This window comes from Streptopelia decaocto, assembly GCF_964273445.1.
Source record: "Streptopelia decaocto genome assembly, chromosome: 26".
In the NCBI taxonomy this organism is placed as follows: domain Eukaryota; kingdom Metazoa; phylum Chordata; class Aves; order Columbiformes; family Columbidae; genus Streptopelia; species Streptopelia decaocto.
The window spans coordinates 2,413,273-2,424,644 of NC_138681.1; the positions used below are offsets into that span (position 1 = coordinate 2,413,273).

At 65.6% G+C, this 11,372-nt stretch overlaps 3 protein-coding genes across 3 annotated transcripts in view; all 3 read right to left on the bottom strand.

The window, feature by feature from the left end:
- Nucleotides 1-5: 5 nt before the first annotated feature.
- MRPL24 (mitochondrial ribosomal protein L24) lies at nt 6-2,429 on the bottom strand. Its single transcript, XM_082073386.1, has 6 exons — nt 2,317-2,429; nt 878-1,061; nt 708-803; nt 525-628; nt 298-428; nt 6-213 (listed from the first exon to the last, which is right to left on the bottom strand). The coding sequence occupies exons 2-6, from the start codon at nt 1,055-1,057 to the stop codon at nt 77-79; spliced, it is 648 nt and encodes a 215-aa protein (XP_081929512.1). The 5' UTR covers nt 1,058-1,061; nt 2,317-2,429; the 3' UTR covers nt 6-76.
- Nucleotides 2,430-3,990: 1,561 nt separating this feature from the next.
- On the bottom strand, nt 3,991-6,054 carry HDGF (heparin binding growth factor). The gene is made up of 5 exons (XM_082073418.1): nt 5,978-6,054; nt 5,731-5,869; nt 5,481-5,663; nt 4,458-4,636; nt 3,991-4,326 (listed from the first exon to the last, which is right to left on the bottom strand). The coding sequence occupies exons 1-5, from the start codon at nt 6,043-6,045 to the stop codon at nt 4,320-4,322; spliced, it is 576 nt and encodes a 191-aa protein (XP_081929544.1). The 5' UTR covers nt 6,046-6,054; the 3' UTR covers nt 3,991-4,319.
- The window catches only part of SH2D2A (SH2 domain containing 2A), a gene marked incomplete at its 3' end in the record, with an annotated part of 11,449 nt that continues 6,126 nt past the window's right edge, over nt 6,050-11,372 (bottom strand). The window contains exon 6 of the mRNA XM_082073236.1: nt 6,050-6,054. Within this exon, the coding sequence (XP_081929362.1) occupies nt 6,050-6,054 (5 nt within the window). The remainder of the gene's footprint in view (nt 6,055-11,372) is intronic.

Here is an 11,372-nt window from a genome sequence, read left to right on the forward strand (position 1 = left end):
ACAGGGAAAATAAACGGGCGTCTTTATTACAGAGCGGGGGGGGGCGGTTCCATTTCTCCCCAGTGCCCCCCCCAGGTTAATACCAGTAGGATTTCTTGTGCCGGCGCGTCTCCACGATGCCCATAGCGTCCATGATCTCCTCCTCGAAGGTTTTCAGCGACGGCGAATACGTCTTCTCCAGCGCGTCCTTCACCGTTGTGTCCTTGGGGCCGTCTGCACGCAGCCCAGGGGACCGCAATGAGGTCCCGTCCCCCCCCCGCAGAGGCCACCCGCTGTCCCCCCCCCGTCCCCGCTCACCGATCCACTGCTCGGGGACGATGCCGTCGCGGCGCTCGCGCAGCGGCAGCGGGATGATGCGGCCGCTGCGCAGGGACACGCGGACGCGCTCGCCCTCCTCCGTGTAGCGCCACTCCACCTCCGTGGGCTTCCTGCCGGCAGCGAGACGGGGGTCAGGACCCACTGGGGGGGTCGGGACCCACTCGGGGGGGTCAGGACCCACTCGGGGGTCCCCTTGTTACCGTTACCGGTCCTCGGGGTCCACCAGTGAGATCTGGTTGAGCAGCAGCGGCGCCTCGCTGGCGATGTATGTCCCGGTGTATTTGGCCGTTCGGTTGACATAGCGGTAGTGCTGTGATAGATGGGGGGGTCACCCACAGCTTGGGTGTCCCCCCCCAGCATGGTGACACCCCCCCGGGCTCCAGCCTCACCGTGTTCAGCCCTTCCACCACCACCCAGTTGCGGGCGCGCACGACCTGGGTGACCGTCGCCTGCTTCCCCGCGTCCTTCCCAACCAGCACCTGGACCTGTGGTGGAGAGAAGGGGGTCAGGGTGTCCCCCCCCAGGCCTGGCCGCCATCCTGGAGGGGGGGGACACTCACCATGTCCCCCCGAAACACCTTCCAGTCGTCCCTGGCGATGGGCTCCACGAAGACCTTGTTGCGGCGCAGGCCGGGGGGGTTGCGGCGCCGGGCGGCCGCGGTGTCGGGGCGCCAGGTGCCGTGGCGGTAGCCGGGGGGGAGGCGCAGCCGCCCCGCGCACAGCAGGGCCGAGAGCCGCATGGTGCTGGGGCGGGGCAGGGGGGGGCTCAGGGAACCCCCTCACACCCCCAACCCGGGGGTGATGGGGCGGGAAGGAGCGTGGGGAGAACCCAGGTGTCCCCAAAGGGAACCCAGGTGTCCTGCACAGACCCCTCCCAAAAGGGACCCAGGCATCCTGTAGAGACCCCACCCCTTAAAAGGGACCCAGGCGTCCTGCAGAGAGCCCCCCCACCCCCAAAGGGGACCCAGGAGTCCTGTAGAGACGCCCCCACCCCCAAAGGGACCCAGGCATCCTGTAGAGACGCCACCCCCCAAAAGGGACCCAGGCATCCTGTAGAGACCCCCCCCCACCCTAAAGTGGACCCGGGTGTCCTGCAGAGACACTTTGGAGTGGGGGGGACACTCCAAAGGGGACCCAGGCATCCTGCACAGACCCCTCCACCCCCAAAGGGGACCCAGGCGTCCTGCAGAGACCCCCCCCACCCGCAAAGGGGACCCAGGCGTCCTGTAGAGACCCCCCAGCCCCAAAGGGAACCCAGGTGTCCTGTAGAGATGCCACCCCCCAAAAGGGACCCAGGCATCCTGCAGAGAACCCCCACCCCAAAAGGCACCCAGGCGTCCTGTAGAGATCCCCACCCTAAAGTGGACCCGGGTGTCCTGCAGAGACCCCCCCACTCCAAAGTGGGGGGGACACTCCAAAGGGGACCCAGGCATCCTGCACAGACCCCTCCACCCCCAAAGGGGACCCAGGCGTTCTGCACAGACCCCACCCCCTAAAATGGACCCAGGTGTCCTGCAGAGAACTCCCCCACCCCCAAAGGGACCCAGGCGTTCTGCACAGACCCCACCCCCTAAAATGGACCCAGGTGTCCTGCAGAGAACTCCCCCACCCCCAAAGGGACCCAGGCGTTCTGCAGAGACCCCACCCAAAAGGGACCCAGGCGTCCTGTAGAGACCCCACCCCCCACCCCCAAAAGGGACCCAGGCATCCTGTAGAGACCCCCCCCACCCTAAAGTGGACCCGGGTGTCCTGCAGAGACCCCCCCACTCCAAAGGGGACCCAGGCATCCCGCACAGACCCCTTCACCCCCAAAGGGGACCCAGGCGTCCTGCACAGACCCCTTCACCCCCAAAAGGGACGCAGGCGTCCTGTAGAGACCCCCCCCACCCCCAAAGGGGACCCAAGCGTCCTGCAGAGACGCCCCCCACCCCGCAAGGGGACGCAGGTGTCCCCCAGCACCCCGTGTCCCCACGGCCCCGCCGCCCGTCCCCCCGCTCACCTCCGCGTCTCTCCCGCGCTGGCGCAGGGGGGCGTGGAAGGGGGCGTGGCCGTGCCGCGGTGCACGCCGGGACGCGTAGTCCCGCCGGGCGGCGGCGCGGTGCACGCTGGGACCTGTAGTCCGCAACCCCCGCTCCCTGGCGCGATGCACGCCGGGAGCGGCCGCGGGCGGGGCACGCCAGGAGCCGCGGGGCACGCCGGGAGTTGTAGTCCCGGCCCCGCCGCTCCCCCCGCGGCCTTTCCCAGCGAACCGTCCCGTTCCCCCCGCCCCACCGCTCCCCGGGCGGGCCTGCAGAGGCCCCGCGGCCGCCGCCCGGGCAGCCGGGAGCTGTAGTCCCGCGTTGGCGCTGGCGCCCGGCCAGGCCTCCATTTTCTGCTGCGGGAGCCGCGGGGGGGGCGGGATGAGATGGAGGTTCAGCCCCGGTACCGGCCGGGCAGCCGTGGGGGCTCAGCCGCGGTACGAACACACCCCGCTGGGCCCCCCCCCTCCGCCGCTTTCCCCCAGAACTGTGCAGGACTCCTGGGTCCCTTTGGGGCTGAAGGGGTCTGTGCAGGACGCCTGGGTCCCTTTTGGGGGTGGGGGGGTCTGTGCAGGACGCCTGGGTCCCTTTTGGGGGTGAAGGGGTCTGTGCAGGACGCCTGGGTCCCTTTTAGAGGGTCGAGTCTCTGCAGGACGCCTGGGTCCTTTTTGGGGGATGGTCTCTACAGGATGCCTGGGTCCCTTTTGGGGGTGGGGGCATCTCTACAGGACTCCTGGGTCCCCTTTGGGGGTGTGGGGGTCTCTACAGGACGCCTGGTCCCTTTTGGGGGTGGAGGGGTCTGTGCAGGACGCCTGGGTCCCTTTTAGAGGGTCGAGTCTCTGCAGACACCTGGGTCCCTTTGCGGGGGGGTGAGAGGGTATCTGCAGAACGCCTGGGTCCCTTTGGGGGTGGGGGCATCTCTACAGGACTCCTGGGTCCCCTTTGGGGGTGTGGGGGTCTCTACAGGACTCCCGGGTCCCTTTTGGGGGTGAAGGGGTCTGTGCAGGACGCCTGGGTCCCTTTTAGAGGGTCGAGTCTCTGCAGGACACCTGGGTCCCTTTTGGGGGTGAAGGGGTCTGTGCAGAACGCCTGGGTCCCTTTGGGGGTGGGGGCGTCTGTGCAGGACGCCTGGGTCCCTTTTGGGGGTGGGGGGGTCTCTGCAGGACGCCTGGGTCCCCTTTGGGGGTGAAGGGGTCTGTGCAGGACGCCTGGGTCCCTTTTAGAGGGTCGAGTCTCTGCAGAACGCCTGGGTCCCTTTGGGGGTGGGGACATCTCTACAGGACTCCTGGGTCCCTTTGGGGGTGAAGGGGTCTGTGCAGGACGCCTGGGTCCCTTTTAGAGGGTCGAGTTTCTGCAGGACACCTGGGTCCCTTTTGGGGGTGATGGGGTCTGTGCAGAACGCCTGGGTCCCTTTGGGGGTGGGGGCGTCTCTACAGGACTCCTGGGTCCCTTTGGGGGAGTTCTCTGCAGGACGCCTGGTTCCATTTTAGGGGGTGGGGTCTCTGCAGGACGCCTGGGTCCCCTTTGGGGGTGGAGGGGTCTGTGCAGGATGCCTGGGTCCCCTTTGGAGTGTCCCCCGAGGGGCCCGGGGGCCGTGTCCCCCCACCGTGGGGTCCGAGGGGCCCGGGGCCACAGGAAGAGCCCGGCGGAACCGCTTTAAAAAGGCAGAATCGCTTTTATTTCAAATCAACCGATCAGCCCCCTAGAAATCACTAATACAAAGCACGCCCCGCGACGGCGGGGCCGGGAGACGCGGGTCGGTGGTACCGGGTTTCTCTTCATTTCTTTTTCTCTCTTTTGTCTCTCTCTCTTTTTTTTTTGTTGTTTTTTTTGTTGTTTTTTAATTTTCTCTTTAAAAATTTTCAATTTTCGGTTTATTTCTCTCGTCCGGAGCTACGGGCGCGACGAGCCGACGAGCCGGAGCAGCACCCAGGGAGCCCAGCGGGGACGGGGCCGGCGGGATCAGCTCACCGGGGAGAGGCCGCTACGGGCTGTGGGAGCCGAGAACACCCATGGATGGACCCACCGGTGACACCGGGACCCCCCCTCTCCACCCTGTGCCCGGGGGGGGGCAGGGAGGAGCCTGGGGGCTGGGGGGGGGTCACGGCACCACCCTCCTCACCTCTCCTTGTGGTCTCTGACCTCCTCCTTGGCTTCGTTGGCGTCCGGCGCGCTGGCGGCGTCGCTGTTCTTCTCCCCTTCGGCCGGGTTGGGTTTCGCCTCCTCCTTGGGGGGCTCTTCGTTTTCTACCTTCTTCTCCCCTTCCTGCCCCTCCGCTTCCTTGGTGCGTTTGGGGGAGTCCTGGGTGGGGGAGATCACAGTATCACAGTATGTTTGGGATTGGAAGGGACCGCAAAAGCTCATCCAGTGCAATCCCCCCATGGAGCAGGAACGCCCAGGTGAGGTCGCACAGGAACATGTCCAGGTGGGTTGGAATGTCTGCAGAGAAGGAGACTCCACAACCCCCTGGGCAGCCTGTTCCAGGCTCTGCCACCCTCACCGAGAAGAAGTTTCTTCTCAAATTTAAGTGGAACCTCTTGTGTTCCAGCTTGATCCCATTACCCCTTGTCCTACCATTGTTTGCCACCCAGAAGAGCCTGGCTCCATCCTCGTGGCACTCACCCTTTAGATATTTATAAACATTCCAGGTGTGGTCTCCCCAGGGCAGAGCAGAGGGGCAGGAGAACCTCTCTGGACCCAACTGGTCTCCCATCCAAGCACTGACCGGGCCCGACCCTGCTTAGCTTCCCAGATCAGGTGTTCTCAGGGTGCTCTGGCTGTGGATGTGGACGGTCTCCCATCCAAGTACTGACCGGGCCCGACCCTGCTTAGCTTCCCAGATCAGACGAGATGGGGCATTCTCAGGGTGCTATGGCTGCATATATTTTATATATATGTGGATATATATGTATATATGTTTCTCAAGTGTATCCTTATAGTGTCTGAACTAAACCCTTTATTCAAGGGCAGAGCAGAGGGGCAGGAGAACCTCTCTGACCTACTGACCACCCCCTTCTAACCCTCCCAGGTCCCATTGGCTTCCTGGCCACAAGGGCCCAGTGCTGGCTCATGGTCCCCCTGCTGTCCCCAGGACCCCCAGGTGGGCTCAGCCCAGCCCTGCCGGCCCCCCCAATGTCCCCCGTACCTCCAAAGCATCTTCCGCTTTCCTCTTGCTCCCGCCTTTCTCGTTCTTCTCCTTGGACTGCTCGTCGATCACCAGCTTCCCCTCCTCGTCGCTGCTCCCCTCCGCGTTCCCCTTCTTCTCCCCGTCGCCCTCCGGCTCCCGCTGCGGCTCCGCGTCCTCGGGGCAGCTCTTCTTCTGGGTGGGCTGGGGGCACATGGGGACTCAGGGGGGGTCCCGGGATGAGGGGGGATAAGGGGGGACAAGGACGCACCTGGTAGCCGGAGGCTTTGACGGTGGGGTTGTTCTCAATCTCCCACAACCCTTCGCTGAACCCTTTCCGCTTGTTGGGTTTCCCGAACTTCTCCTTGCATTCTTCATAGGGGAAAAGGTCTTTGGGACCCAGGAATGCCCTGTGGGGGGGGACAAACGGCGGCTGGGGGGGGGGGGTCTCACCTCTCCCCAAAACCCAGCGGAGGGGTCAATGCGTTATTCCCCCCCCCAGCCCCGGCCCCACTCACGTTTCGTGGGTCCCGAAGAAGAAGACTTGGTATTTATTGGAGGAGGATTTGACTGCAGCTTCTGGCATCTCGTCAATCTGCACGACACAAAGATGGGGTGAGGATAAGGGGGGGGGGGCAAAGCGCGGTGCCCCCCACCACCACACGAGTGTCCCGGGCGCCATATCGGACCAACCCACGCAGGGGAATCCACCCACCGGTTATTAAAACATAGGGCTGTGAACACGGGGCTCCCCGTGTCCCCCCCATCGGGACAACCGAGGGGTGGCCGTTGTCAGCTCTTGTTTAGACCAGTTCCGACATTTTTAGCTCAGCAAACCCACCCCGGTGAAGCCGGAGGCGTCACCTCCTGCCCACGGCAAAGATGGGGGGGACCCCGGTGCCGAATTAGCGTCACCCCCCCGGCAGGTGCCATTTCGGCGAGCGCGAACGCTGCCGAGGCGCCACGCGGGAACGCGGCGAAAGCGACTCCGGCTGCTTTTTATAGCGTCTAAAAATAACCCCCCCCGGCTCCAGGCGGCGCGAGGAGCGGGGCCATAAATTCCCCGAGCAAACCTCGCGGGGAGGCGAAGGAGCCGGGGGGTGCGGGCAGGGCCGGCGCGGCGCCCCCGTCCCGCTCCCGGCGAGCTGCTGACTCACGGCACGACCTTTGCCGAGTCACCGCCACCCTCGGCGCTCGCCGAGCCTCAGTTTCCCCAGCGGGTCCTTTCACAGTATCACAGTATGTTTGGGATTGGAAGGGACCTCAAAAGCTCATCCAGTGCAATCCCCCCATGGAGCAGGAACGCCCAGGTGAGGTCGCACAGGAACATGTCCAGGTGGGTTGGAATGTCTGCAGAGAAGGAGACTCCACAACCCCCTGGGCAGCCTGTTCCAGGCTCTGCCACCCTCCCTGAGAAGAAGTTTCTTCTCAAATTTAAGAGGAACCTCTTGTGTTCCAGCTTAATCCCATTACCCCTTGTCCTACCATTGTTTGCCACCCAGAAGAGCCTGGCTCCATCCTCGTGCCACTCACCCTTTAGATATTTATAAACATTAATAAGGTCACCCCTCAGTCTCCTCTTCTCCAAACTAAAGAGCCCCAGCTCCCTCAGCCTTTCCTCACACGGGAGATGCTCCACTCCCTCCAGCATCTTGGTGGCTGCGCTGGACTCTCTCCAGCAGTTCCCTGTCCTGCTGGAACTGAGGGGCCACAACTGGACACAAGATTCCAGGTGTGGTCTCCCCAGGGCAGAGCAGAGGGGCAGGAGAACCTCTCTGGCCCCAGCTGGTCTCCCATCCAAGCACTGACCAGGCCCGACCCTGCTTAGCTTCCAGATCAGGTGTTCTCAGGGTGCTCTGGCTGTGGATCTGGACGGTCTCCCATCCAAGTACTGACCGGGCCCGACCCTGCTTAGCTTCCCAGATCAGACAAGATGGGGCGTTCTCAGGGTGCTATGGCTGCATATACACATATATATATACACATATATATGTATATATGTTTCTCAAGTGTATCCTTATAGTGTCAGAACTAAACCCTTTATTCAAGGGCAGAGCAGAGGGGCAGCAGAACCTCTCTGACCTACTGACCACCCCCTTCTAACCCCCCCAGGTCCCACTGGCTTCCTGGCCACAAGGGCCCAGTGCTGGCTCATGGTCCCCCTGCTGTCCCCAGGACCCCCAGCTCCCTTTCCCCTGCGCTGCTCTCTAATATGTAATATGTACACTGCTCTCTAATATGTAATTTCCCCCGCAGTTGATGCACCAAAGGCCCCACCACCCCTTGGAGCCCCCCCAAGCCCTTCACGGTGCCGGACCCCGGTGGAGCCCCCCGGCGGTGCCATTCCCTTTTAAAACCTCCTTCCCTGAGTTGAAGGTGGCACAGGTGGTGCCGAAGGCAGCAGGGATGGGGACCTCAAGCCACCGCTGCTTGTCCCCATGCCACCAAGCGCCCTTGGCCGCGGTCACACCGCGGTGAGCCCGGCGCCGCGGAAACCTCGTGGTGCAGCCATAGAACCCGCCGGGAGCGATGGCCCCTTATCTGCCCCTTCTGCACCCAAACCGGCCCTGCGGGGGGGCAGCCGCGGCGCCGCGAGATACGGGGACACGGGTGACGCACCCGGCAGGGACACCGGGAGCAGAAATCCCCCAGAGGGCTGGGAAGGGATGGGGTTGTTTGGAACCCCCCCACTCCTCAGAGACCCCCCCCCAAAGGCTGCCAAACCAAGGGCGTGCGGCTCCCCGGGCGCTGTTTGTCCGGTGTCTGTTTGTCCGTCCCTGGCGCTCGCCGCAGAGGGGGCCAAGGGGGGGTTAAAGGGCTGCGGTGCCGGGGGAAAGTCCACGTGTGACCGTCGCCATTCCCCTGGCAGCTCCTGGTGTCACCAGATCGTCGTTGCCTGGGGACCCACAGACCTATGGGGGGACTGGGACAGCCCCCCCAGGGGGAAACTCCGGAGCGTGGCGGGGGGGCCACGGGCACGTACCCCCATGTGGACTCTGTCCCCAACCTCTGCGCTTGACCTTTGCAACCGACCGCGGCAGCACCGAACCGCCCCTGCCTCAGTTTCCCCACTGCCAGACAAAGGGGAATTACTGAGTTAATTCCTGGGGGTCACACGCGACACAAAAAGCACAAGGCGGGGTGGGGGGGGGGGGGCACATGCAGCTGGGCTGTGGGGCTGGGGCACCCCCGGCCCAGCTGTCCCCAGCCCCAAGGGACATCATTGCAGCCCCATCCCGGCTGGCCCGGCCTCGGTGGCACCACACGGGGCCCAGCCCTGGGGGGTGAATGGGGGGGGACAGCCCTGGGCCCCCCCAGCCGGTAATAAACTACCCGGTTTCTTCTCGAAACCGTGGCAAAGCGCACGGCCGGCCCTGCGGTGAAGAGCCCTCGGCGGGGCTGGGACCCCTGGAAAGGGGCTGGGACCCCCAAAATGGGGGTGGGACCCCCGGAGCAGTGCTGGGACCCCTGGAATGGGGCCGGGACCCCAGAGCGGCCTAGGACCCCCAGGTGATACCGGCCCCCCCCAGCACTCCCCAGAATGGGGCTGGGACCCCCAGAGCGGGGCCGGGACCCTTGGAATGGAGCTGGGACCCCCAGAACGGTGCTGGGACCCCTGGAGTGGGGCCGGGACCCCCAGGTGGCACCGGCCCCCCCCCCGGCACTCCCCAGAATGGGGCTGGGACCCCTGGAATGGGGCTGGGATCCCCAGATGGTACCGCACCCCCCCCCCCCCCCCGGCTCCCCCCAGAATGGGGCTGGGACCCCAGAGCAGGGCTGGGACCCCTGGAATGGAGCTGGGACCCCTGGAGCGGGGCTGGGAGCCCCCAGCACCCCCCAGAATGGGACTGGGACCCCCAGAACGATGCTGGGACCCCTGGAGTGGGGCTGGGACCCCAGAGTGGGCTGGGACCCCCAGGTGGTACTGGCCCCCCCAGCAATCCCCAGAATGGGGCTGGGACCCCTGGAATGGGGCTGGGACCCCCAGAGCAGGGCCGGAACCCTTGGAATGGAGCTGGGACCCCCAGAACGGTGCTGGGACCCCTGCAGTGGGGCTGGGACCCCTGGAGTGGGGCTGGGACCCCTGGAGTGGGGCTGGGACCCCCAGGTGGTACCGGCCCCCCCCCAGCACTCCCCAGAATGGAGCTGGGACCCCTGGAATGGAGCTGGGACCCCCCCCGGCTCCCCCCAGAATGGGGCTGGGACCCCAGAGCGGGGCCGGGACCCCTGGAATGGTGCCTGGACCCCCAGAGTGGTGCTGGGACCCCAGAGCGGGGCTGGGACCCCCGGAATGGAGTTGGGACCCCTGGAGCAAGGCTGGGAACCCCCAGCACCCCCCAGAATGGGACTGGGACCCCCAGAACGCTGCTGGGACACCCGGAATGGAGCTGGGACCCCTGGAGCGGGGCTGGGAACCCCCAGCACCCCCCAGAATGGGACTGGGACCCCCAGAACGATGCTGGGACCCCTGAAGTGGGGCTGGGACCCCAGAGTGGGCTGGGACCCCCAGGTGGTACTGGCCCCCCCCAGCAATCCCCAGAATGGGGCTGGGACCCCTGGAATGGGGCTGGGACCCCCAGAGCAGGGCCGGAACCCTTGGAATGGAGCTGGGACCCCCAGAACGGTGCTGGGACCCCTGCAGTGGGGCTGGGACCCCCAGGTGGTACCGGCCCCCCCCCAGCACTCCCCAGAATGGAGCTGGGACCCTGGAATGGAGCTGGGGACCCCCCCGGCTCCCCCCAGAATGGGGCTGGGACCCCAGAGCGGGGCCGGGACCCCTGGAATGGTGCCTGGACCCCCAGAGTGGTGCTGGGACCCCAGAGCGGGGCTGGGACCCCCGGAGCAAGGCTGGGAACCCCCAGCACCCCCCAGAATGGGACTGGGACCCCCAGAACGCTGCTGGGACCCCCGGAATGGAGCTGGGACCCCTGGAGCGGGGCTGGGACCCCCCAGCACCCCCCAGAATGGGACTGGGACCCCCAGAGCGGTGCTGGGACCCCACGCCGCTGCACCGGTCCCTGCCGCGCTCCGCACCGTCCTGGGGGGGCCGTAAACGAGCGATGGCCTAAGAGGAGAAAGGGCTGAGAGGAAAACCAAAGGGCTGCGGGTCCAGCCCTGGTTGGGGGGGGTGTGACCGGAGGGTCCCAGCGGTGGGGACCCCCCCCAAGAGCCACCAATGGCGCCCCCAGAGCCGGGGAGGGGGGGTCGGCCCCGTCGCCTTCTCCCCCCGCTCCAACCACACCTGGCCGGGTAACGTTTCATCAGAGCAGCTGATTAGTCACGGGCCTGGATTAGTCACGGCGGGGAGGGGAGGGTGCTCGGCAGCACCCCAAAACCCCCGCTTCACCCCAAAACCCCCCGTTCCACCTCAACCCCCCCCCCCCGTCCACCCCAAACACCCCCCCGTTCATCATGGTGGTGCTGAAGCCCAAGTGGGCCCGGTCCATGGGTGCTAATTTAGGCCCAGCCTAACCTTTAGGCCCAGCCTAACCCGGCGTCACCCCCTGTCCACGGGGACACCCCATGGGGAACGGGAGCATCTTGTCCCCCCCCCAAAAGCGCTTTCCAATGCGTGTTGGGGGCCGGTGCCAAAACCCAAGGGCTCCCCCCCCTCCGGCCTCAAACCAAACAAAAGTTTAAACCCGTTTGGCTGTAATTTGGGGTTGGGGGGGGGGGCAATTTTAAAGTGCATCATCAAGCGGTTGCAAAAATAAGCGGCGCCGCTTTCTGTGGCCGGAGTTGCCCCCCCCCCCACCGCGATGGTTCATCCCCCCGCCCCCCCAAAATGATGCGACCCCCCCCCCCGGCATCCACAGGGTGGCCAGACCCCGGGTGAAGCGGCACACGATGGGGGGGGGGGCAGCACCCCTCCCTGACCCCCCCCCCCCCCCGCCTCGGTGTGTGTGTCCCCCC

Bases quoted from the DNA above. Each gene is read 5' to 3' on its own strand.
- HDGF (XM_082073418.1), bottom strand. From the start codon at position 6,045: ATGCCAGAAGCTGCAGTCAAATCCTCCTCCAATAAATACCAAGTCTTC. The intron at 5,870-5,977 runs GTGAGTGGGGCC...CCCCCCCCACAG, and splicing joins TTCTTCGGGACCCACGAAAC to GGCATTCCTGGGTCCCAAAG. The intron at 4,637-5,480 runs GTACGGGGGACA...TCCCCCACCCAG, and splicing joins AAGCGGAAGATGCTTTGGAG to GACTCCCCCAAACGCACCAA.
- MRPL24 (XM_082073386.1), bottom strand. From the start codon at position 1,057: ATGCGGCTCTCGGCCCTGCTGTGCGCGGGGCGGCTGCGCCTCCCCCCC. The intron at 804-877 runs GTGAGTGTCCCC...TCTCCACCACAG, and splicing joins AGGTGTTTCGGGGGGACATG to GTCCAGGTGCTGGTTGGGAA. The intron at 629-707 runs GTGAGGCTGGAG...CATCTATCACAG, and splicing joins TGGTGGAAGGGCTGAACACG to CACTACCGCTATGTCAACCG.